This window comes from Corvus kubaryi, unplaced genomic scaffold, assembly GCF_017639235.1.
Source record: "Corvus kubaryi isolate FWS band 111438036 unplaced genomic scaffold, C.kubaryi_AGA036_p1.0 78, whole genome shotgun sequence".
NCBI classification, from domain to species: Eukaryota; Metazoa; Chordata; class Aves; order Passeriformes; family Corvidae; genus Corvus; species Corvus kubaryi.
The window spans coordinates 6037389-6062305 of NW_024582065.1; the positions used below are offsets into that span (position 1 = coordinate 6037389).

Below are 24917 nucleotides of genomic sequence, written 5' to 3' on the forward strand. Positions count from 1 at the left end.
GGAAGTGAAGTCCTTTGTGCAAGCAGGGTGACAGATTCCTGGCTGTGGGAAAGCTGATGGCTGTGCACAGAGCTGATCCAGTAAGGATCTTTTCTTCCCTGTCCATCTCTGCAAGCATCCAGGAGCTGGCCAGGGGCTGTGAGACGCCTGCAGAGCCAGATCGGTTGGAAAACAACTTGGGTGGCCTTTGTAAAGTGGTAGAGAATTTCACTTGAGCTTTTTGGGGCCTTATCTGGCTTCAATTTTCCTCACCTTCCCCTTCATGCTCTCTCCATCCACCTCTCCTTCCCCTTAGACCCCTTCATGGCACTCTCATGACTTCACTTTGGAAGTCATGAGGGACTTTTATCTCCCCCAGCCCCATTCCCTCATCTCTCCCCTCGCTGCCTCCTCATGGCTCACCTTACCCTCCTCTTCCCCCCCATTTCTCACTGACCCCCAACCCCTGCTCAGTCCCTCACTCCCCTCAGAGGTTTTTTTTCACAAAACCACAGATTAGTTGGGGTTGGGAGGGACCTCTGGAGATCAAGGCAGGGTCACCTGGAGCAGGTGACACAGGAATGTGCCCAGGTGGGTTTGGAATGTCTCCAGAGAGGGGGACTCCACGCCCTCCCCGGGCACCTGTTCCAGAGCTCTGCCACCTTCAACCTAAAGAAGTTCTTCCTCATGTTGAGGGGAAACTTCTCGTGTTTTAGTTTATGGCCATTGCTCCTCATCCTGTCACCAGGCACTACTGAAGAGAGTCTGGGACCATCCTCGGACATGCCGTGGACATTTACATGGATTGATGAGATCCCCTCTCAGTCTTCACTTCTCCAGACTAACCCGGCCCAGCTCCCGCAATGTCTCCTCATACGAGAGATGCTCCAGCCCCCAAATCCTCTCTGTGCCCTCCGCAGGACCCTCTCCAGCAGCTCCTTGCCCATGTCGTCCTGAGGCGCCCAGCACTGGGCACAGCACTCCAGATGTGCCTCACCAGGGCCGAGTAAAGGGAGGATCCCCTCCCTCGCCCTGCCGGCCACGCTCCACAGAGGCTTCTCCCCGGGAACCCTCCCCGCTGCCCTTCCCCGCCCGGCCGGTCCCTGGAGCCGGGAGCTGGGCCAGGATCAGGCAGCGCCGGGCGGGAGGCGGGGGCGGTGGAGGAGGAGGGGCCGGAAGGGGATGTGACCGCCCGCCCGCCGGCCCGGGGGTTCCGGGATCTCCCTCGCCGCCTCCGCCGCCCCCCGCCAGTCCCGCAGCCCCGGGGTACCCGCGGCCCTTCGCCCCGCTCCTCCCGCCCGGCCCCGCTCCTCCCGCCCGGCCCCGCTCCCGCCGCCGCCCGCCCGCCCGGGGATGCGGCCGGCGAGGTCCCCCCCGCCTGCCCTGGCCCGGCTGCTGGGCAGGAACCGGCCTCCCGGAGCTCCCCGGCCTCGCAGCCCCGCGCCCGGCTCCGCCTGAGGCAGCGGGCACGGGGCGCCGGCCCGGCCGCCCCAGCGCTGCTCCGACGCCGCCATGGCCCCGCCGGGCCCCCCGGCCCCGAGGTAGCGGCGGTGGAAGGAGCCGAAGCCCGGTGACCGAGGAGCCCCCGTCCCATCCCCGCTCCCCAGGGAGCGTGCGGAGCCCACCCGGAGCTGCTGCTGCTTCGCCTGGAGAGCTGACATGGTTCCAGCGCACCTGGCCCTGCTGGACTTCAGCGCTACTTGAAGCCAAATCCGTGGCTCTTTGGCCTTCGCTAACTCAATGCTATGCAAAAGAAAAGGAGGAAAAAAAAGAAACCTTGACACTGGTTGTGGTGGGAATGGCTGTTTCCTGCCCTGGGTGAGCCTATGTGTGGTTTCTTGCTTGTGAGATGAACTAATTCTCCTTTACCCGGTGGAAGACACACTACAGATGGCAACCTGAAACTTTAGTAATGCTTGGTCATTGCTGAGCGGTTGGAACTTTTACTCGGTTTTTTTTTGCATAAAGTCACCTAAGGAGCCTTGTTGCTGTCTTCAGGAGCATTGAAGGAATTTGTCTGTCTTAATTCTTCACCTCAAGTGACTTTATCCCACCGTGAGTGCGGCCAGTGCACCCACCTAAATACCTTCTCCTTCAAAATTCCTTCCCAGCCTGGAAGATCAGGGATCACAGACTTCTTCAAAAACTTCTCGTCCTGGGAAAGGCTGCTCAGAGTTACTTTATGGGGCAGCAGCCTGGAAAAGTTCTTGGGGACCAAAGGAGGCCAAGTCTGCCTGCCCTGCACTTCATCAAAGGAGCAGGGAAGAAGGAGTCATCGAGGCATGCGGGCCCACACTGCAACGTCTTCGTGGAACATGGTGAGAAGTTTCAATTGGTATTTGGTTTAATTTGGGTTTGCTGAGCTAGGTACAATACTGATTTATTCAAGACCACAGAGCAGATACAGGTGCAGACATGTACTTTATGAAAGTCTTGTTTTCTTTCCCTTCCTGCTTAATGCAACTCTTCTGTGATTGTTTAAGAAAATACTTCGGTCAGATTGCCTGAAACCTAAGGTGAGATTATTGTACAGCTAAAAGTGAAATGCAAGGAAGTAACTTTTTAACGATGTACAAGTATCTCATTTCTGCCTTGGTTATGTCCTGGTTTGCAGTCTGGGAAAGTGTTTGATCCTTTTTGAATTGTCTGTGTCATGGTACAGACCAGTCTCAGCCAGTGGTGATGCTGTGGTCAGTGACAGGTGTTCTTTAATTATCTTTACCGAAGAGACTTTGCTACTTGGAAGGGAAAAAACCCCTTATTTTGGAAAGTTTGTGAACTTACTGCTGTTGTGAAAAGAGTTTCTTGTTGCATTTGGAGCACCTTTGTTTAGTGATTTCTCATAGCTGGTTAAACCTTCATCTGTGCTGTGATGGATTGAAGTGCTAGAGGCCAAAAATTTGGGGTAGAGCAACCCTGTCACTTGCTGCAAAGTATGAGGGGAGTTCAGAATCTTAGAAAAGAAGCCAGTTGAAAAACTCAGTGGGACTCAGAGGTATATTTGGTGACTGCATCAAATATTTTCTTCCTTAAACAAACAACAACAACAAAACAAAACAAAAAACCAAAAACACCAACTGCCCCCCAACCCCAAATAACAAAAAACAAACAAAAAACCACCCTGAAAACAAAGAAATTGTAAACTGAAGGCATCTCTACAGAAGTGAGGTGCAGAAATGCATTGTTTTGCTGAAACTCTCTGCAGTAATCCTTGCATTTGCACAACACTTTTTTAATTCTAATGTTCTTGGAGATGATGTGCTGCTGGCCGCTGTCTTTGGCTGGAGAATGTGATTTTGACAAAGCTTCTGCAACAGTTTTGTCCTGCAGAGGAGGTTTATCTGTGAACAAAACAAAACTGCATCTGTAATCTTCATATAACTAAAAATTGAAATATTTGCTGTGTCTGAGAACAGAATCTAGTTACAGGAAAAGTTTTGGTTTGTTTTTACTTTTAAGGGCTTTGCTTTCAAACTTTTTCTCATTCTGTGTTTCTAGAAGGGCCCAAGAAATTCTCTGCAGTGTTCAACAAACACACAGAGATCCCATGTTTGTACTGCTCTGCTGAAATACTGTTTTGAGTTACTTTAATGTTTTATTTTCCCCCACAATCTCTGTGTGCTGAGGAACTTGAGGTAATTAAGGGAAGGTTAGAGAGTATAAAGGCCGACTTGGCCCTCTGATGTTAAACCTGCTGCTGGATTTTTCCTTGCTTTCAGTCCTGTGATATACCCACTCCTCCACCCCCAGTTCCGTTCCTGCTTTTCCTACTTTGGACAGAGTTTCAAGGTCAGATGAGATACAGCCAGAGCACTAGCTGCAAGCAATACAATATTCTTAGTCCCTTTGGTGTTTTGCTGTAGCAGAAGAGCCAGAAACGCTCCTTTTTGATCATCTAACAGCAATAGGCAGATGGTAACTTCTTGCCAGTGTGACCTGAGGTCAGCAGATCCCAGCACATTCACGAGGAAAAATGGCATCTCTAATGTCCGTGTGCCATATGTCCACGAGAGACCGTGGTGTCTTGATTTAGAAAAGAATAAACTTGAAAGAGGACATCAGGGCTAGGACATCTGTTAAGAGAACTGCAAAAGATCAGCCTCGCTTATACACATGAGGAAAAGTTTCTTCCTTTGAGTGGATGAAAAGGTTCTTCCAAGTCCTGGCAGTAGAAGGCAGTACCACCATTTTTTATTTAGCTCTCTTTTGAATTTGGGCTGCTCCTGTTCTGAAAAATGCTATATTAAAATATCTGGACAAATTAAGAGGGGAAGAAAGTTCATTTTAGAAAGCTCTTCCTTTTCCTCTCAGTAGTTTGTCTTTGAAATACATAGACTGACATACTTTATAATTAATGAACAGGTCAGTATTTAATGCCTTCAGTCCTGTTGAGATAATGTGCCATGGGCTGTTGTTCATAAAAATAAAATTGGTGTTTTTTCACGGCTTAAATATTTGCACGTTTGCCTTTCAGTACTGTCATCACACAGTTTCTTCTAAACACCAGACACTGTATCTGGCTTCTCTGTCACACTGTGAGTACTAGTCTGTCCCAAGAAAACCGTGTTTCTGGCTTTTCGTGACTAAGAAATGCTTAAGGAGAAATTCCATGGTGGGCCACTTAACCCCCTAGAGACAGGTGAATTCTTAAATGTACTTGTCTGAAGTTCTTGTGTATTAAAGCCCATGATAAAACAAACAAAAGAAGTGGAACTTTTGGTGGCAGGGCTCTCCTTTTAGGGTTGTGTTTTTATAAAGGTATTCATGATCCTGTTTTGGTGAGACCACTACCTGCAAAGTCCTAGTGAGGCTCATTCAGCAGGCACTTAGTGGAAGGTCTGGACTGCTTCAGATTTTAGCTGAAAGGGTTAGTGAATATTATCAGGTACTAACTGCGTAAGGCAAAATAACTTTCAGGAAAGTAATTCCATTTCTCGGTCGTCGCACTCTCCGTAGCACCCAAAGCAACACACTGAGAGGCTTCTGAAAAGCCAAGGAGGCAACTGGCCAGAAATCAGCTCTGCTGGTGCTCAAATGCTCTGTGAGAATAATGCAGAAAGGCTCTAAATTTTGTCATGAGCTGACAATTGAGGAGTGCCTTAAGGGGAAAAAAGTAATCTATGGGCAAGTTTTGGTCTTCTCTCTTTGTGCTGTTACTTTCCCCACAGAGGGTGTTTTACAAGCTGGAGTTCATGCTCGTGTCGTTACCCGGGGCAGCAGAGTAGCCCTTGCTGGGATTTTACAAATTTCACCCTGCACATTACTCCAGCTCACATTTTGATTGCAAGCTTGAACTTGAGAGGAATTATAAAGGCAAAGTTTGCTTCTTTCTCTCTGCTTTGCTTGGTGAGAAATGAGTTTATAGTCACTGCTTTTTGGGAATATCCAGCTGAAAGAAAAGCTGTGGTCAGTAGAGACAGTTAATGGGAAAGACTTTGTCAGTGCACCTTGAAATTTGCACACTAGTGTATCCTGTGCCTTTCCAGAGCGTTAATTTCGGCAAAACTCAAACTTCTGAAAAGAAAGGTGTGTTCCCACAGGGCTCAGCTCTGGTCCCAGAGTAGGCAGGAGTTGACTGGAGTGACTGGCAAACACCACACCTTCTCTGACTGTCATGTGGAGGTGTTGCTGCACTGAATGATGAGCAGATTCCCTGAAGCATCTTGGCTGAACAGTATCTCCAAGCAAAAGCAGCACTTGAAGGCTTAAAAAATGAAGTCTAATCATTACATATGTGATGCTGAGGTGAGGAAGAAACTGATAAAGCACTCAGACAAAAATGGCCTTTTCATAGTCTTTCATAGTGATAAAATGTGGTCTTAGAGTTTCTCTTCCAGCAGGTGAGTGATAGGGAAGCTTAAATGAGCTGTTTACCTCACTGTAAAGAGAGATAAACTGCAGAACTGGGTCCATTTTTTTATACCTTTAGTGCTGAATATAGCTGAAGTCAGCCAACTACAGTCTCTGTCATATTAGATCTGAACTCTTTTTCTTACAAGGGTGCTGAAAGTTTTACTGCTTTAATTAGGAAGCAATTGTGCAAAATGGATCCATAGCACCAGCTTGCCACAGCTGCCAGTTGGAGATGTGCCCTATACAGTTCACTGTGGGGAAAAATCTCAACAATTAAAAGTACCCTTTCCTACATTATTGATTAAAAATAAAATTTTAAGGGTCTATGTTTAATAATATATCTTGTTTTATGCTGTTAAATTTCATGTTTCAAGTGTTTGAATTGTGAAAGCAAATAAATTACATTATAATCAGTTCCAACCATATCCTGGGCTCATCCCACAGTGTGGGCAGCAGGGCAAGGGGGGAGATTCTCCCCCCTCTACTCCATTGTGCTGATACTGCACCTGCAGTGCTGTCTCCAGCATGGGAAGGACATGGACCTGTTGGAAAGAGTCCAGAGAAAGCCATGGAGATGCTCCAGGGGTTGGAGCCCCTCTGCTCTGGAGACAGCTGGGAGAGCTGGAGGTGTTCAGAGCCTCAGAGAAGGCTCCAGGAAGACCTTACAGCCCCTTCCAGTGCCTAAACAGGCTCCAAGAGAACCGAAGAGGGACTTTGGACAAGGGCCTGGAGTGACAGGACAAGGGGAAATGGCTTCAAACTGATAGAGGATAGATTAGATATAGAGAAGAAATTCTGCCCTGTGAGGGTGGGGAGGCCCTGGCACAGGGTGCCCAGAGAAGCTGTGGCTGCCCCTGGATCCCTGGAAGTGTCCAAGGCCAGGATGGATGGGGCTCTGAGCAATCTGGGGTAGTGGAGGGTGTCCCTGCCCATGGCAGGGTTTTGGAACAAGATCATCTTCAAGGTCTGATTTTTGTACTCATTATCCTTTATCCTACAAGCGAGCTCAATATGTATTCGTTATATGCAATATACATTTATTAGATAGTCAATTGCCCATACATGGAAATGATTTAAATGAGATTCCTTCCATACTAGAACTGTTTCTTCAAACCCATGTACTTAAACCCCTCTGCATTTATCTCTTTCCATTGTACCTCAGGGCATTTTTATACTTTGTCTCTGCTTCACCAACTGCGAAACCTGAGACTTCAAAGAAACTGCTTTACTACTGTGGACTCCACTTTAGACCATTCACCTGAAATTGGATTGTTAGCACTGGCCTAATTGGAATCCATTTTTTAGAGTCTGCCTTCAGTATTTCAGGTCTTCATTCTGAACTGACAAAACTTTCTTCATTGTTAGGCTGGAGATTTGGCAGCTCCCAAATTTCAATTTCCATCTCTATTAGGAGAGACTTATCCCTGGCTTTTGGGATCATTGCTTCTGTATCCAACTTCACTGTGCCTCAGTATTAGCCTGGTTAATGCTGACATCTGCTGCATGCCGAATGCAGATTTGTTTATGGCCTCTGACTATATCCCTTTTCATGATAAAAAACGCTTGCTGTATTTTTGACTGCTCCAATTATCAAATACCACTAGGTTTTGCTAAGAAGCTCCTCCACAAAACTTGATCTGTGGTTGGAATATGTTTGGAAAGAGACATAAGACTTTCTAAACTGCTTTTCCACAAACCGAGGTGGATGATGATGATGATGGGGAAAGGCTAATCCCTTTCCTGGGCAAAAGCAGTTCTGTTTTGTGCACTGACTAATCTTTGATAACTTGCCATATTTAAGCAGTTGATCTCCTTCATGACAAATAGGTAGCAGTTGCTCATATGCCAGGCTTTCATGAACAGATTATGCTAGTTCTGCTTCTTATTTACAATTTTTAACAGGGAAGGCTATGGTAGGAAATCAGGACAGGGAGGCAAGAGAAAGCTGCAGGGTGTTAGAATAGAAATCTTTCCTTGTAGGTGATCATCTCTTCAGCACACCTCAACATTTACCATCAAGCTCGCAGTATTTTACATTGAAAAGTTTAAATCTTAAGCTTGAAAGTGTGAAGTTGACACAGTCCTGTTGCTGAGAGTTGACAATCCTGGATTTCATCCCTGGTGCTCTCAGGGTCAGGCTCTGTGGCATGTGGCAAATCATGAGGGTGCAGAAAGGTGAAAGTGGCCTTGGAAAGTCCTGTGCTGTTGACTGTCACTTCAAGGTGGGGATGCTGATGGGTTGTGCCTTGGAACAACAGGGATGTGTTTCCAGCTGTGCTTGTAGGAACTGTGGTAAAGCAGACAAGAAATAATGGGATAGCGTTTTGATAGCCCTGGTATGGATGGGACTGTAACCAGTGCCTTGGCAGGTGCCAGGTGAGGAGTGCTCTTAGCTGACATCAGGCAGGGGTGGTGCAGGGCTGCAGGAGTTCGTCCAGCTCTTAACACCCAGCTGATACCAGTGTTGTGGTCAGTAAAGTTCATAGCACCCTGCCTTGAGTTTTGGGCCCTGTTTGGAGTATTTTAGCATCACCAGGACATTCCTGCAGCTCCCTCAGTGTACTTGATCCACCCTGTAAAGTTTAAAACCTGGATGACCATGGTACTGTGTGGGTGGACATTGGGTGTGTTGCAGGTGCCATCTCTTTCAGCTGTATAAAACACTCTGATTTGCATTTACAGAGACTGAAGGAAGTGTCTGAAATGCTAATGGCCTTCTGGAGTTATTGTTGCAGATGGACTTTGCTTTCTTTTCTTTGTCGGGGGAAGGGGTGCCTTCTCTCTGCTGTGTCTGTTAAGAGCTGTGTGAGGAGCACCGGTGTCTGCACCCAGCAGCGCTCAGCCATGCTGTGCCATTCTTGTGAGAAGTAGTTAGTCTCCTTAGAAAAGGTCTGTTGTGAATCCCAGAAGTCCATTGCTGTAGGAATATCCAGAGCAGTTCCAGCAGAAGCAAGAGGGACTCTTGTTTCTTTGCTTCTGTGACTCTCTCATCAGTCAGCTCTTACTCTGCTCTATGTTGATTGAAGATCGATCTAAACAATCTGTAGAGGTTATTAATCTGCTTGCCAGAGTGTCCGTTTAATTGGTTTAAGGAGGATTCTTGGGCAAAAAGGTAATGAACATTCAATTTTAGTGAGTAAAGCTGCCTAAGGCAATGTCTTTCCTTAGTTCTTAACTAAATTAGTTCTTAGATCTTAGTTCTTAACTAAGATCTAAGAACTTTCTTTAAAGTTCTGTGTTTAATGCGAGCGTTGCACTTAGATATTAAGTATAAATTTTTGTGAAATGGCTGGAAGTTTCATCATGCTCATGGCAAGATTTGATATAATTCTAAAATGGTGTGTTGTGCTCTGGGAGGAATCCCTTTCCACACATCTCCTTGTAATGCCGGGACAAGTGTGTCCTGAATACCAGCTTGCTTTAGTTTTTGCTTAAGTACTTTCTGAAATTAGTGTTGAAATTAGATTTAGGGGGTTTTTTTGTGTGTGTTGTTTTTCTTTTTTCCCAGCATTTTTTCCTGGCTGTTACCAGCTGGGTTGTGAAAAGCAGGAGCTTGCTTTTATGCAGAGTGATTGCTGCTAATTTACATGGACGTAAGCGAGCTCATCATTCTTTCATGAGTGAGGAGACTGCCTGATTTATGTTGTGTCATCTCTGAGCACTGTTTTTACCTAATGAATAGAGTTTCACAACAGATTATTAATCATTAAGACTTTGGTTTCATTGTGTGTATTAAAGAATCAATATTGCTACACGTCGCCTGCCTTGAGAAGCTGCTTATCCATTAGTGACGCTTTTCTAAGGCATTCTGGTGCATTTATCATTTCAGCTGACTTTTCCTACCTTATTCCTGCCACATCTTCCTGGGGCCTGAGCTGTGTCCAGTCTGCCTCTCTGTAGATTCCTCCTTTGAAGTGCTGTCTGAGCAGTAGCAAGTGTTTTTTAGTCCAGTCTCTCCTTAGAGCTCATGAAATAGTAAAAGGCTCAATGTTCCTCTGCTGTGGTTTGCACTCCACATTTGCATCAAAGAGGGAGTGATGGCCTCAGAAACTGGGAATAATGTGGGATGAAGACTTTATTGAATTACATACTCTGCTGCCTGTTAAATGCCTGGGGTTTGGATGGCAAGGCTTGCTGGAGGACAGGATTCCCCCGTTTGCTGACCTGCTGTTTGTTCCCTGTCCAATGTCCATCTCTGCTGGAAGTACAGAGTGACCTGGGCATGTTCCCTGTGTTTCCCGTCACGCTGACGCTGTAGAGGAGGAAATTTCACTTGCTCTGCGCATCCAGAATCTACCAAAACACACACACATGAGCTCTGTCAGGTTTTATAGTGATCCCAGTGAGCTAATCTCCTGCCAATCCACACCTGGGGGAACTGATGGCTATTTCACGGACTTTTTTTTGTGTGTGTGTTCCCAAAATAAACAAGGTTGTTTTTCCAGAGGCTGAATGTGTGAAATGGTAGTGGGATAAAGACATGGAAACTTTAAATAGGAAATTCTTTGGGCTTTCAGGAAATGTTTGCTATGTCATTCATGTTCAAGTTGCCCAAATTCAAAGGCTGCTTGTTAGGTTCTGCCTCATTTAACATACCTGATGAAGGGCTGTTCCCAAGTTCTCAGTTCCTGGACTGACCACAGAGAGTTATCACAGGGCTGTTATGCAGTAAACACAACTGTTTTCACTTGGATTTTTGTGAATAAAATTATTTAATTAATTTAAAGTGTTTAAAATTATTTACTTAATTAAAATGTAAGGTTTATTACAAAGGTGTAAAGCAAATGAAATTGTCATTTGGGGCACTGGCCACCAGATGTCTTCTGTGACTCTTCACTAACTTGCTCTGATTAAAACAATCCCTGCAGTGAGAAGCATCTTGGAAATGAGCAAAAGTTTAATGGTGAGCACCAGGGTCAGAAGTGACAACCGTGGGTTTCAGAAATTGTGGCTGTCAAGTCTTTTTAGATACTATTAGAACCTGTAATCTTTATGTGCTTGCTTGCTGATGAAAAAAAAGGTTGGTAGGTGATGTTTGCTTTCACTGTTAATGGGAAAATCTTGCTCCCTCATCTCCTCAAGCTCCATTTCAGCCCGTTCTTTGTTTCAAAAAAAAAAAAAAAAAAGAAATAGTTTTCAGTTCTGCATTCCTTTTCACTTATTGATATCTTCTGCATTTGATCTAATACCCCTACTTCTTTTGTTATGCTGCACTGGCTTTTTTAAAACAGAAATACTTTCCTAATATTAATATTAAATATTAGATTCCTCTTGGTTTAGAAACTGATTTGGTAAATCTTCTTGTAGCATTGAGTTCAGCATTTGTGAACGTGAGCTTTTGCTGGCAAGGATGCTGAGGGAATATCTGGAAACAAATTCAGCCTGTGACAGTTATTTACACAGTTGGTGTTGTCTGAATGTCAGAATTGCTCTCACAGAGCTAATTGTGGAGTTAAATTGTTATGAAGTCTTAACAATGCTTACAAAAGCAAAGCTGTAATCTAGTAATACTCTATTTTACTCAAATCTCTTTTGTGTGGGAGAATTTTATAATAACGAAGATGATTTAGTGTATCTAGCAAAATAGTTTAAGCTATAAATATGTGTGTGCAAATTGGGCTTTATTTTTATTATTTTTATTGGCTCTAAGTTCTTTTCATTCCTTATGTAAGTCTGACTACACGTAATGTTCATTTAAAAACGATGTCCCATTTTAGCTTGAATAACTGGAACAGCTATTAGAGCTATTGTTGTCTGGCTACATCTCATGTTTGCAAATAACTTAGGAAAGCTCAAATGAAAAATTTTGAATGAATGCCAAGCTGTTATTTCTTCTTTAATATATTTAGCTGGATAGATAAGAAGCTGCATTTGAAAGTCTCTGCAGCCAAACCTTTACTTCTTACGAGACTTATTGATGGATTGCACTAAATGTGTTTGCTATATACATTCTTTTTTTTTCTCAACGTGGAGTTATTTAATAGAAAATAGATGTCCTTTACAGGAAATGAACTGGAGGGAAGACAAGGCTCTTCCCATCATTTGATACTGTTGATGTTCATATAGAAGCTGCAATTTCCCTGCGCTCTGCAGATTGTCTGTTGTGTCTAAATAGTGCCTCCCACACTGAGGTTTGGATGTCAAGGTGCTTTCATGTTTCAGGTATAAAGTAGTAATTATTGTTATGAGGTGATCACATTAGACAGTGTAAGTGTTGCTCAACCTTTCAAATTCCACGTCATTAGGAAAAAAAAAAATGTGTTGGGGAAGCTTCAGTCTAATTTAGCCCTCACTGTGAGAACTGCTGGTGGGTTTTACCTTGCTCTGCTGAAAAGTGGGGGTAGAAAAGGCTTTTTATGACCACAGGTACACCACCAGGTGTGGTGTGGGTTGTTGGTGCTTGCTAAATACAACTTGGAGACATAATCTGGGAGTTAATTGTGGACTTGCTGCAGCAGTGGGTCTGGAGAGGGCCAAATCCTGAAGGCTGTGGCTGGTTAGCAAAACACACTCAGCTACCTCTTAAGCGGGTAATATTTTGAGCCAACCAAAAGGATGAATTAGAATAAGAAAGGTTGGATTTTTGGAGGCAAATGCTAGCTTGAAATGTTAATGTAATCATCTTGGTGACTGCAGTTTTGCCTCTGCAAAGCAAAGGCAGTGCATGACATTTCATTGAAGACCTGCTGCAATGTTGATAAGCTGACCTCTCCTGAGAGGAATTGTGAACTTCACTGAGCAGCAGTGTGACTTTGTAGTTGTGGTTAAAAACACAGGATTTGAAAAACATTAAATGAAAATAGATCAGTGCTGCATTTATTATCAGGTAAGGATTCAAAGAACCGTGAAATGTTAACTTGAAATATTTACATTCCACTCATAGGAATAGGTAGCACAAATCCAGTGAAGTGTTTTTGTTCTAATTTGTTAACTTGGGTTACTTTTCCCCAGAAAAGTGAGTATTGCATTGTGTTGGCCATGCCCACATCATTTAGTCCTGCATAACTACAGAGGCATTAAGAACATCGAGGTGAAAGACACAGACCAACAGAGCAGTCGCTTTCCAGCTCAGACATCTATGTCATCTGCAGCGTTCCCAAATTAGGAAGTGGTGGGCTTCAGCAGGACTCTGGAGCAGGATGATGTGGAGCCCCTGGAATGAGACACACTTCATGGCCATGGACAGTCTTGAGTCAGCCGGTGCTGAGGGTGCCTCGTCACCCCGGTGCCCGTGAGTCACGGCGGCGGCGGCGGAACTTTGTCTGCCGGGAGATAAAGGGTGGATGTTGTGGCTGAAATGGGGAGATGGCTGGTGAGCCACTTCTGAAATAACTACATGGTATGGTAGCCACAGTGCTTGGTTGGGCTGAACTATTTTGGCCATTCTACCTTTAAATTGCTCCATGGATGTCACAGCTTTTAAAATTCCAGCTGTAGAAGGACGGCGGCTCTTCTGTGGTTATGAGGCTTTCATCTGCTGAAGTCCTATTTCAGAAAGTTGATGTGCTGCTTGTGAAATGCTCCCCTAAGGCAAACAAGCCCTTTGGGGAGGGGGACTGAGGGCTGGAGTGAATCAGACAGGCATTTTGCATTTCAATTATTAATATAGTACTTTTTATGATTCTCAAATTGGAATTGCTAGCAGCTGAATTTTAAAAATGTACTAACTTCTAAAATTTTTAGGAGTAAAACTAACCCTGTGCAAGTAAAGGTGCTGTTTTCTACTCCAAGACCTCTTTACTACAGTCTTACACAATCACACTTGGATTTGAATTCTCTTTGTCTTGCTGCAGTGTGTTCTGCTGGTATCTGTGGTCAGCCATGTGGAGGTGTCAATTTGTGCAGGATCCATAAGGGATGAGTCCAGGGGAGCTCTGCAGCCTCCTCTGGAGAGTAAGGTCTTACCTGACAGGACTCACTCAAAAGGTAATTGCAGGGTGCATTCCTGACTTGTAACCAAATTCTGAATTATTTAAAATGGATCCAGATAAGCAGTGCTATTAAAAATCATCATCACAAGGATGCTGAATGCAAAGCTGAACAAATGGATTTCTTTTGACTACAACAAACTGGATTCGAGTATATTGGACATTTCTCCTTGTGCCTCTCTCCCCATCAAAAAAAGTGTTTAAAAAAACCAATCTGAGTGCAATACTTCAGGCAAAAAAGGGGTGGAGGAGGAGGTCTGTGGGAGAGCTTTTGCTAAGTTCTGTCAGTGCACCTACACCTTGACTCCAAGGTGGGCCAAGGTGTGTGAGTGCAGCTCCTGCCCAAACAAAGCCCTGCTGGAGCCAGGGATGTTGGAATTCACCTCCTCATGCCATGCAGCACTTCCCACTCCTCTGGAGTACAAACCACCCGTCCTGACTCTTGGTTTCAGAGGCTGACATGTCAATCTGAGCATCCAAGGTTTGCAGCTGTGGTGAGGGAATTGCTTTTAGCCCGGGATCATACCTGGGATGTTTTATGAAGCTTTGGCTTGAGGAGCTGGCCTTGCCAGGGGTTGGCCTGGGGGTGTTTTATGAGATGCACAAGTAAAAGCAGATAACAGGGATGGGGGAGGAGAGCTATGGAAATGTTCACGGCTTCTCCCGGGCTCTTCTGCCGCTTCCTGCTGCGGGGGTGGCTGCGAGCCAGCCTGGGTGACAGAGCTCCTGTTATTGTGAGACCACAGATAAACCACGACCGGGGCCTTGGATCCTGCTTTCCCTTGTGCCACCTCCACTTTTCCTCCCACATCTGGCTCTTGCACACAGTTGCGATGTGCTACCAAACGCAGACCAAATAATACAGAAAGAAAAGCAGCTTTTTCTTCACTCCCAACATCAGTGTTATGTTGCGAAGAATAATTGAGATTTTTTTCAATAATTTCTCCTCAGTGCTGGGATTGTCCTTGGATATATAAAATGTATATTTTCAGGCTGGGTAATTGAGGTTTGTGTAGGGAGTGATTCCAGGGGTGCACAGGTGCTGAGGCAGATGAAATGCTGTGTTATTCCTTGCAGCAGGGAACAGCATCACAGGTAGTTAACAAGTACCTGCTTGGATTGTTCCTAAGTCAAAACCAGATCCTTCATCTTTATGTTCTTTATCATCATAAAGCTGCAACTTCTTGCTCTGTAACCCATATAAATTGGTTATAAGATTTCTTCGTAGAAGGGGAAGAGGGTTAAAAGTGTGGAAGTGCTTGAAGGTCCTCAGAGATGGAATAGTTTGTGTTTGCTGGTTTAAATTGGAAGCTCTGCCTTTTGTACAGGTATTGATGCCAAAATAGAATGCTGTGCACGTTTATTTGGCTTTGATTTATTCATTGGAGTGGGGCAAGATTAAACTGTTCCTGGATAATGCTCTCTAGTAGATGCCTATCCTATAGCCACCCAAATTTGATCCTTTTTGATCCTTCAAAAATCTGTGTTGTATATCCCCTGATATTTCACTCATCTTGTAACTGCTCACCTTTTGTCTTCCAGTGTGCTAAAGCTGATTATTTTTATTTGTTTTGATTATTTTGGGGTTGTTTGTTGTTGGTTTTCTTTGTCTCTATCCATTTGTTGCTTTTTTTCTTGGAGAAACAACTGTCCATTTTCAAATTGGATGCTCTTGCAGGTTGAGTGATTCCTTTGTATTGTGTAAGACTATGGAAATCCTGCTGTTGAGCTGAAGCAACTGAAATCCTTGTTTAGAAAAGAAAGTACTAATTTCTTACTGCCTCCTAGAAAAGCTGTTGGCCTGCTCCTGCAGGTGACCTGCCAAGGATTTAAGAAAGAAAAATTGGATTTTATCCTTTTTTCCCTGGCTTTAAGATAGTTAAAGCTGGCATGAAAAATGGTGGTTTTCTGAGAGGGGCTTTGTCTTCCCAAAGCAGCAAAAAAGAGCAAACCTAATCTTGTTTTTCTTCTCAGGTCAGCTTTTAAATTCTTGGATATATTAGCTTACTATTGAAAATAGTATTTCTTTTTCTGCCCCTTTAAGTAAAGGGAGATGGCTGCTTTGCCCACTCAAATCGATATTTTGGCATCTTTCTGTACTTGTTCCTTCTTGCTGCATTTTGGGAGGATAGTCCTTAGAGATTGGCAGTGTCCTTTTTGGGACAGCTGGACTTGAAAAGCCGGTGGCACTTGGGTAAAGTGTCATCCAGACATCCCTGACATCCCTGCTCTCCTCTCCCACCACAGCCTGTGACCCTTGAGCTATTGATCACTGCTTCTGTAATTATAATTGGTGTAACTCCTGAACAGCCTGATGGTAGAGAACACTTTTGCAGTCTCTAAGGTGCAAAATACCCCTCCAACAGCTCAGTGGAACCAGAAAATCAGACTTGTTCTTGGGAAACTTTTAGCTTTCTTGATGAGATGGATCAAAGTTTTTAGCCAAACTCATCTGTATGACTGGATCCCTCTGTCTGAACGAAGCCTGAAAGGATTATGTGGACAGGACGCTGTTGTGAGTTATAACGAGAAGCTTTGTTTTGAAAACCGGTGTTTTTCTCCTACATTGCAATTACAGGGGATGGGGCTTAGATTTCCACTTTGTTCTCACCAGTTGTTGAGGCCTGACCTGGAGCTTGCCAGGAGGCTGGTGGTGTGATTGCAGCACTTTGGAGCAGGACAGGCACTGGGGACTTCCAGTTCAGACACTTTTTCTCATCCAGCCTGCAGATTTTTATCTCCTTTAACAAACAGACGCAGAAATTGAAGAAACAATGCACAGGTTCATGTCTTGGCAATATCTCTTCTTCCATGAACCCTGACCAACACAGCGATGGGAAAGAAGAAACATAACTGTAGCAAAATGTTACACGTGTCTCCTTCAATCTTCAAAGCCTGTATTTGAGGGAAAATTGTATTTCTGGACTCAATAGTCCAGAAACATTGTCCTTCCATTTCCTCTACATTGTCTCTTTCCTACAAATATTATTTTCATAAGATGCAGTCTGAATTAATGCCTTTTTTTTATATGTCTTTTTTGTGTCATAAAATAACCATTCCAGCTGAGATCGAGTTCATCCTTCAGCATCCATATTCAAAGGAAAAGTCTTAAGGATTATCAAAAAGCTAAAGCTGGAGGAGGCCATCTTGCCTTCATGATCCTTCGGGCTTTGAGATTTTGGTTCGGAGCACTTGGTATTTTTTTTACCTCATGTCTGGGGACATTTTATCATCCTCCTCTTTCCTGTTCCAAGCAATTACCATTTATTTTATCTTCAAGCAGCAGCCTGTGGCAATAGATTTTAGGAAATTCCTTCCCGCCCTTTATTAAGCCCTACATAATAGCTTCCACTACTCACTCATACATTCATTAGGAAGAATTAAACGAGTGCTGGCGCCCATTAGCAGAGCATTTAATAACCTCTCCAAGGGAAGGTGCAGCAGATTGGAATAAATGAACAGGACCAAAAACAAATGAAATAACTTCATAGAATATGCTCAACTAATTTGTTCTTAAAAAAACTGCTTATTTACATGAACGTAGCACTTCAAAAGGTGTCGGTTTGAAACCCCTGGCAGAGGAGTCCCTGAAGATCTACAGGCAGTGACAGTGAGAGCGTGGGTGTGGTGCCTGAGGGAAGGATTCTGGCCATTTTAGGGAGAGAAAGGGCATTTTAGTGTGTCCTGCCCACTTCCCCAGCTGCTGATGCTGTCTGCAAGGCTGATGGCTGTGCTTATTGACTGCAGGGAGGACATCTGTCCTGTAGGAGCTGGGCCATAACTAATAGCTCATCTCATCTGGTAGCAGCCACACCACACTTCTTGGATGCCTGTGATGGCTGATCCCTGTCAGGATGGGCTATGGGAAAATCAGACCTCGTACCAGTAAGGAAATTACCCTTCCTCCATTGGTGCTTAGCTATTGTTTTAAAGAGGATTCACACTCAGCCGACAGTTGGCATAGGAGAGATCAGAGTCTGAATACCCCTAAGTGGCTTTTCCAGAATAAAGATAATATTGGAGGTATTGCTGTAGGGAATTTCCTTAGGAAATCTCAACTTGAAAAGCACTGGGACTACAGATAGACCTGGAGCTGCACATTACAGGAAGAGTTTTGCTGCTAGTTCTAGTACTTTCCATTGTTTGACAGTATTTTAATTTTTATGTGTATGGTTTGATCAGTGCAGACGAAGGAAAGTTGCTGGGACTCATGTGGATCCAAGTGTTGTTTTGCTGGATATGCATTTCCTCTTGTCTTGGTGGAAAACAAACAGAGCTTTAAGATCTACTCCTGCGTGTAACTCGTGATAGCTCCGTACCCTGGTGTAAAACAAACACTGTACCCACGGTGGACTTGCAGTGTCACAGTAAATGTCTCTCAGCCATGCTCAGCAGCCTTTCCTCCTCCAGAATCTGATACTGACATGTTGTTTTCACACACTTCAAAGCTTCAGACTGATTTTCTCTTGAAAAAAAAGAAAAATTCTAGTAAATAAACCAAATGAAAATTCTGCAGTTGCAGTTTTTATGGCTAACGTTTCTTAACAGCAGTGCTGACAACCTTAATTTCATTTTGCTGTTACCTGTTTTGGAGACAAAAATGTCATTGTTCAAATGTAATTCAGGTCTTGTAGATGACAGATTGTTTTCAGATTTTGTGTTGTTGGATTTTTTTCTGTAGTCATTTCTGGTCTCATTTGAGGAGCTCAACGAGTTGAAAATGGTGACACAGTAATTGCTGTTATTGAACCACAGATGCAGTTTAAGACTTTTACCTGGATCACTACATTTGATTGATATTTTAATTTGGTTTTCTGGCAGATGAAAGATAATGAGAATCAGTTTGCAGTTGGAAATATTTGCACTGGAGAATTCCTAATTTTTTTTTAATTATTGCTTTTTCCCTGCTTATAGTACATGTGCAAGCTTCCTGTTTGAGACCCTTCATTATATTTCAAGCATCAACAGTATCTGAATGGAAGGAATCTGCACAAATCATTTCAATATGCTGCTAATACACTCAGAATATATTTTTCTAGTCTCTGTGCTGGATAATAGCTTGGATAACAGCTTTCAGACACGTAAATAACATTGCAGAGAGATGGTGCAGACTCTTTAATGGATAAACGTATTTATGAACCTGGTTATTTGCATTGCTTTTTAAATGGGCTGATCACACTTCATCTGAGGGAAGAAGTAACTTGGGTAGATTTTGAGCAGATTGGTTTTGGCTCTGTCTCCTGCTGTGATCGGTGGACAATGAAGTGTTACTTAGGGCAGGACTGAGCCTGCAGAAGAGCAGGGCGAAATGCTGCTGATGAGCTGATTTATTCCTGTGGGGTCACTCCCCTGCTAGTAAATAGCAGCGTTGGTAATTCTTGCTATTTTCTTGCAAGTTTGCAGTATTTCCTAGTTGAGCCCTGGCTGCTGGATAGAGGCAGTAAAAGCACTGATCACAACCATCCAGCAGCGCTGCCTCCATCTCCAGCTTTTCCTTCTCCCCCACTGTTTTCCTTGTGGTGCCAGTTGGTGGTACTGGAGGAGATCTCTTTCCATTTTAATTACTCTGGAAGCCTTTGTCCCGGATTTGAGAAACTTTCCTAAAGGCACAATGTAGATTGCAAATGGTTGCCCTCATGCTAATATAAGCTAAAAATTGTAATAATATCTTTATTGCCTTGGAACAATTCCCTGATCCTTCCGTCCTCTCGAGCGACAGAAGCCATTCAGCGCTGTGACATTTGATCAGGAGTTCAGGCGGAGCGGCAGCTTGCTAATGGATTTCTGATTGTTCTCCTGGTCCATTCTCCTGATGAATGGTGCTCTGGAAGTCTGGGGAGCTGATAGAAACGCTCTGCCATCATGTCATTACCTGGGAGAGGACAAGAGCAGGTTTCCTCTCCTGTCCCCATGGCTTGCTCTCCTACTCAATTAGAGAGAGAGAGAGAGAGGAGCCGGCTCCCTGTTCGAAGCTGAAATTAGTTTTACAGCTTATATTAGATCTGGGCAACTGGTGGAATCCCTGTTTGCTCTGGGGAGGCTTGAGCAGGCTTTCCTACGGCTGTTTCACTCTGTGAATGCCTTAAAGCACTGCTGTTGCAGAGCTGCATGATGTAGAGCTGTTTGTGGGAGGTGTGTTTTGGGTTGGGGGGGTTTCTCTGCCTCCTGGACAAAACACCTTTTTATGCCAAACCTCTCCATTTCATGCCAGGGAAGCCACATCTGTCTGGGGTCAACGTGCAGGGTCCCTCTGCAGAACTGCCTTCAATAGGGCTTTTATGCAGGGAGTTCTTAAATGTGCTGTGGCTGTTGGTTTAGTAACTCAGGGTATATGGGTTTGGGATGTCTACTTGAGGGCTTGTGGGTGCTAGTGGGAAAATTCAGGGTGATCTCTTTATTCCAGTTGTTACAGGACAGCAAGCATCTTGAAAATAAAATAACAGTGTAGAAAGAAAAGTTTATTCTTAGGAATGATTAATTAAAATGCTCTTATTGAGTTAAAATCAGCATCTGTGGCCCCTTTATCATCCCCGAGAACCTGAACCAGCTCATTCCTTTCCCTTGAAGGATTGATTCCCTTCTGACAACTTCCAGAGAGCCACAAAAGGGAATTTTGGGCTTTGTAATTAAGATATCCTGAGTTATTTCTGATTTGTCAATATGACTGATGAAAGGGGTTGTGCATTTCCTTTCCTTTCACTGATACACTCTTGCACGTGGAGGCATTTTGGGGGTTCTGTGGGCGTCAGTCTGCGGAGTGCCAGTCTACAGACTTTACTGCTGGAGCAGTGGCACAGCTCTGCCTGGGGAGATCCCCTTCAGGCTGTGCACTCACATGTTTTGTTTTCTGGAAAACTCCAGGCTAATTCCGGCTGGGGTGTTGAGCCTGTTGAAGATAGCTGGTGACAAACGGTATTGTAACAGACCTACATAATAAACATTAATAATGCCTTGCAGGATGTTTTATTCCCATGCATCTGAGAAATACCTGCTGAGTGATCTAGCTCATATTTCAGTAGATATTCATCACCCCCCCTGCCCCCACCAGTTTTAGAAAAAGTAACTAATGAACTGTTGGCTTAGCTCAGTTTTGTGGCTTAGAGGTTCAGGCCGTACAATTCTTTCTGTCACAATCTCATTATATCCCACAGCTGCCTCTGGCCTAGTTCAGATGAACAGTATTAGCTTGTATTTAACCCCACACCCTGTGTGCTGTGCTGCCTTTGCCTTGCACAGGTGAGTTGTACCAAGGTAAATCCTTTCCCTGCAGGCAGCTGTCCCTAGGGAGAGCTGATGGGCAGTACAGAAGTGACCCATGATCCGTGGGTTTTCAGGAGCAATTTTGATTGGACTCATCTTTTTGTGAGGAGAACATAGTTTTCTCAGGACATGCTGTCTTTTCATAGGATTTTGAAATGGTGCTCCCATAGTTCTAAGAAGCTTTTAAGCAAGATCTTCCTACTTCTCTAGGAAGGAGAAGGCCAGTTTATCCTCCTCTCTTTCTATTACTCACTTGTTTTGACTGGTATTATTGCTCTTCCTGATTTTTTTTTTCCTGTTTCCATGATCTTTCTGGCTCTTTGATTTCCTGCAAACTGCTCATGGATCAGTTTCAAAGCCATCAAATACTGACCTCCTGGGCTCCTCACAGGAGAGCCAGTGTTCAGGCCACAATACCTGACGGTGTCACATTGCCCAGTCCTGTTCCTGCTGAGATGTGCAGCTGGAGCTCCCCTCTCTGCCCTTTTGTTTGATTCCTCCATAAAAGCAAGTTGATTATTTCAACTTGTAATAGTTACACCCCTGTCCTGTGGACAGGCTAATACCAGGTATCTGCACAGGCTTCCATTATCTCTTCATTCATAGTGCAGAAAATGTGTGGGGGTTTTTTCCTGTCAATCTGTAGTACTTTGGTTTAGTAACTGGTTTGGGGCCTTGTTTGCTGTTTGAACTACTCCATTTGGGTTTTTAGCGTTTTTTGAAAGCGTGCCATCAGAACAGCATAGTCAAATGTTTCAAAACTTTCCCAATTACGTAGAGAATAATCACTGTGCCAGAACCACCAGGAATCTTTCTTATCATACATGTTTTTTTTTCTTTGATTACAGTCTTGCTGAAAGACAGTGTTTAGGCAAACATTCCTCTTTGTGTTCCCTGGGATGGGCTGTCAGTTTGTTAGGCTTCCAGCAGTCCTGTTTATTCACGTGTGCCTTTGGAAGAGTTGTGACACAGCAGGCCCATTTTGCCTTTGTTCAGTGCTAAACAATTAGAAAATAATTTATGGCTTTGCTTTTGCTTTTGAATCTCCTAAGGAAATGATGGCATATTCTTACCCCAAGAGCTACAGTGCTGAGCTCTTTGCATGAGAGAGAAGCTGTTCCTCATCTGTGTTGGCACAGCATTGGGGCACTCTGCTGATGATTGGGCCATTTGGCTGTTACTTAAAATTAAATGAATAATGAATTTTCCCATTCATCCAGAACTGGGTAAGTGTTAGAAGTGACGTATGTGTTAGATCCCTGCCTGGGAGCAGCAGTGTGACTGAAGAATCAAATGCAGTTCGGGGAGGCTGGAGTATCCATGAATGTGTGGGATCATTACTACTTTAGGGTCCATCTGCCCCCCGCTAGCGGGCAGTTGCTGTGTCTAACAAGCAATTGAGGTTTTATCCTAACCCAGTAAAACAATTCTGTTGTGTGTATGGAATTAGCACCTAGGCTTATTGATCATCTAAAAGCGTTATCTTGGGCTGTTTAACCTGTTGAAGGTTAATTAAAAATAGGAATGGCCAGCATAGGGACCTGATTGTTAATCTGAGTATGACTGTGCAGAAGTTAGTTCTTTATGCACTGAAATTGGTTTATAAGCCTTTTCTAGATTGCTTTCCCTCCGCCCCCTGCTCTGTGCCTGGCATTTTTTTCCCAGCTTGACATAAATATTTGGCTAAGGCTAAAGGGATGAACAGAATTGCATACTATCAGCAGAATTAGAGGGGGAAAAAAGGTTATTCTGCCGATCACATCATGCGCTGGGTAGAGCGAAGACTTGACTTAATGCGTCTTATTGTATTTGGCATATGCTAAGCAGGATGAGGATCCAGTGGGTGCAGGTCATCGCCCACTGCCAGTTTCCCAGGCTTTGGGAGAGCCCTCCATCCAGGAGTTTCAGCGAGCTGCGGGCTGGAACGAGCGGCATGTGTCGGTACCCGCTCTGCAATGTGACCTCTGCTGCATTCCCCAGGCTCATTCCTGGCATAACTTGGCTTCTCCATCCCCACCCCCTGTCCTGGCTGGTTCATGGTCAGGCTGGAGAACCATGGTAACCCCAGAACCAGACTCAAGGTCTGCTTAACTGTGTGCTTGGAGCCTAGAGACCAGCTCAGGGCCTGAGCCCACCACGACACAGCAGGAATGCTGTGTCAGGAGGGGATGGCACCTAGAAAAGACTCATCCTGTGACTGATGTGCTGAACCAGCCAGCCAGCACTGCTGTCCTAGCAACACAGCTTGCCAAGCTTTAGACGTGTGCAGTCTTCACCATGCAAAGATACTTAACCTTGTTAAGGGTAGGGTAACCTCTTCTAAAGTAATTTAAACAGAAAAAGAAACCTGTAATGCTGGAGTAAGTGTAAATTACTGGGTTATGTGTCTGTATGTGTGACCTTTGGATTATAGCAAAGTGTCTAACAGGCAAGACCTTTTGCCTTGGGTTTTCTTCTAGAGTGTGCTCATCAGACTGAGAACAGCTGCTGGTATGAGATATAATTAAGGTTTAATTGGTGATGTCCATTAGGAGAATTGAGTAAGGAACACTGGGAGAAAATAAAGAGAATAAACTGTGAAGGTTGAAAAGAAGAAGAAAGTTTAAAGAATACTAAGCTGAGAAATGGGAGCTGATGCAATATTGGTGCAATGGAGGAGCAAAAGAAAGGGCTGAGGAGCCACACTGGAGCCAGAGGGCATTAGAACAGCTGAGCTGGCAGAGCAGATCTCAGAAGTACAATTGCCTGAATTATTCTGGGATGGAAGAGAAGAGGAGCTGAGGAACATCAGGGCATGAATTTGAAGAGCTTGGAAGTGAAAATCAGTGGGTTTTAGATGACAGAAGTATAAATGTTGAAGGGCAAGAGGCCAGTTGGGATGAAGCGATGAAGTGGGAAGGTCTTTTGCTGGAGAGCCCTGCAGGTCTTGGAGAATGGATTGTAATGGTTCTGCCCCAATGGATGGGAGTGGGTGTTGAATTGCTAGCAAAATGCCTTTTCTCCAAAATATCATTGTTAATCTCTTTTAGTGTCAGTGCTGTGTTCAAATAGGAGTTTACAGCCCTTGCTTTTGTCTTGTCAGTGCTTCGGGGGGGAGGGTGGTTGTTTATGTCAAGCACATTTGCAGTGGCACAAGAGAGGTGAATTGCTCTTCCAGTGGTTGGTGCCCCTGCTGCTGCTTGGGGACAAGGCCACCAAACATCACAAATCAAAAGCTCTGCAGCCATTCCAATGCTCCAGAGCCCTGCTTAGCAGACCAGTTTATCCTGGTGGAATTGCAGGGGTGAGAAAACCTGAGGGAGAACTCCCTACCTTCCTTGTGGCTCTGCAGGAACAGAGGCATCAGGAAATGCATTGGATTGTCCTTGCCCGTGTAGGGAGTGGGATGAATTGAAGGCTGATGGCCATTATGGATTGCCTGGGATGTTTTGCCCTATAAATTCTAGCCAAAATGAAAATAGCTCCTTTAAACAAAATAGTCAGGCAGGCTCTATTTAAACATCCCCTTCAGTTTCCTTACTTTTATATTACTTGCCTAAGTAAGTTTGAAATTCTGCTGTTGAAAATGGAAAACTGCACATTGGCAGTTTCCACTGAATTTTCTAATTGTGAGCATGTGCACTCAGTGCCTTCAGATTTTCATCGCGCCCTTTAGCAGGGTTGCTTCAAACTCTTTATGGAGGGAAGTGCCTTTTCCTAAGAACAGGGGAATGTTTGAAATGTTGAGAACAGATTTAATATCTTTTGATGAGAAGGTTAGCCTGGTGCTTAGAGCAAAGTCCTGGGAGCTGTAAAAGTGTAGGGCTATTACGCCAGCAGAGCCAACTGACTTTCCTCTCTGTATGACCTCCAGCAAGTCCTCAGACCTCTTTGCATATCATTCAACCCAGCTGGAAA

At 44.3% G+C, this 24917-nt stretch overlaps 1 protein-coding gene across 2 annotated transcripts in view; it reads left to right on the top strand.

The window, feature by feature from the left end:
* Nucleotides 1-1343: 1343 nt before the first annotated feature.
* The window catches only part of ABL1 (ABL proto-oncogene 1, non-receptor tyrosine kinase), a 77924-nt gene continuing 54350 nt past the window's right edge, over nt 1344-24917 (top strand). Inside the window, exon 1 of one of the 2 annotated variants that reach the window (XM_042052232.1) lies at nt 1344-2297. In XM_042052232.1, the coding sequence (XP_041908166.1) occupies nt 2162-2297 (136 nt within the window). In that variant the 5' untranslated portion in view covers nt 1344-2161. The remainder of the gene's footprint in view (nt 2298-24917) is intronic. The other variant, XM_042052233.1, reaches the window with a different exon arrangement.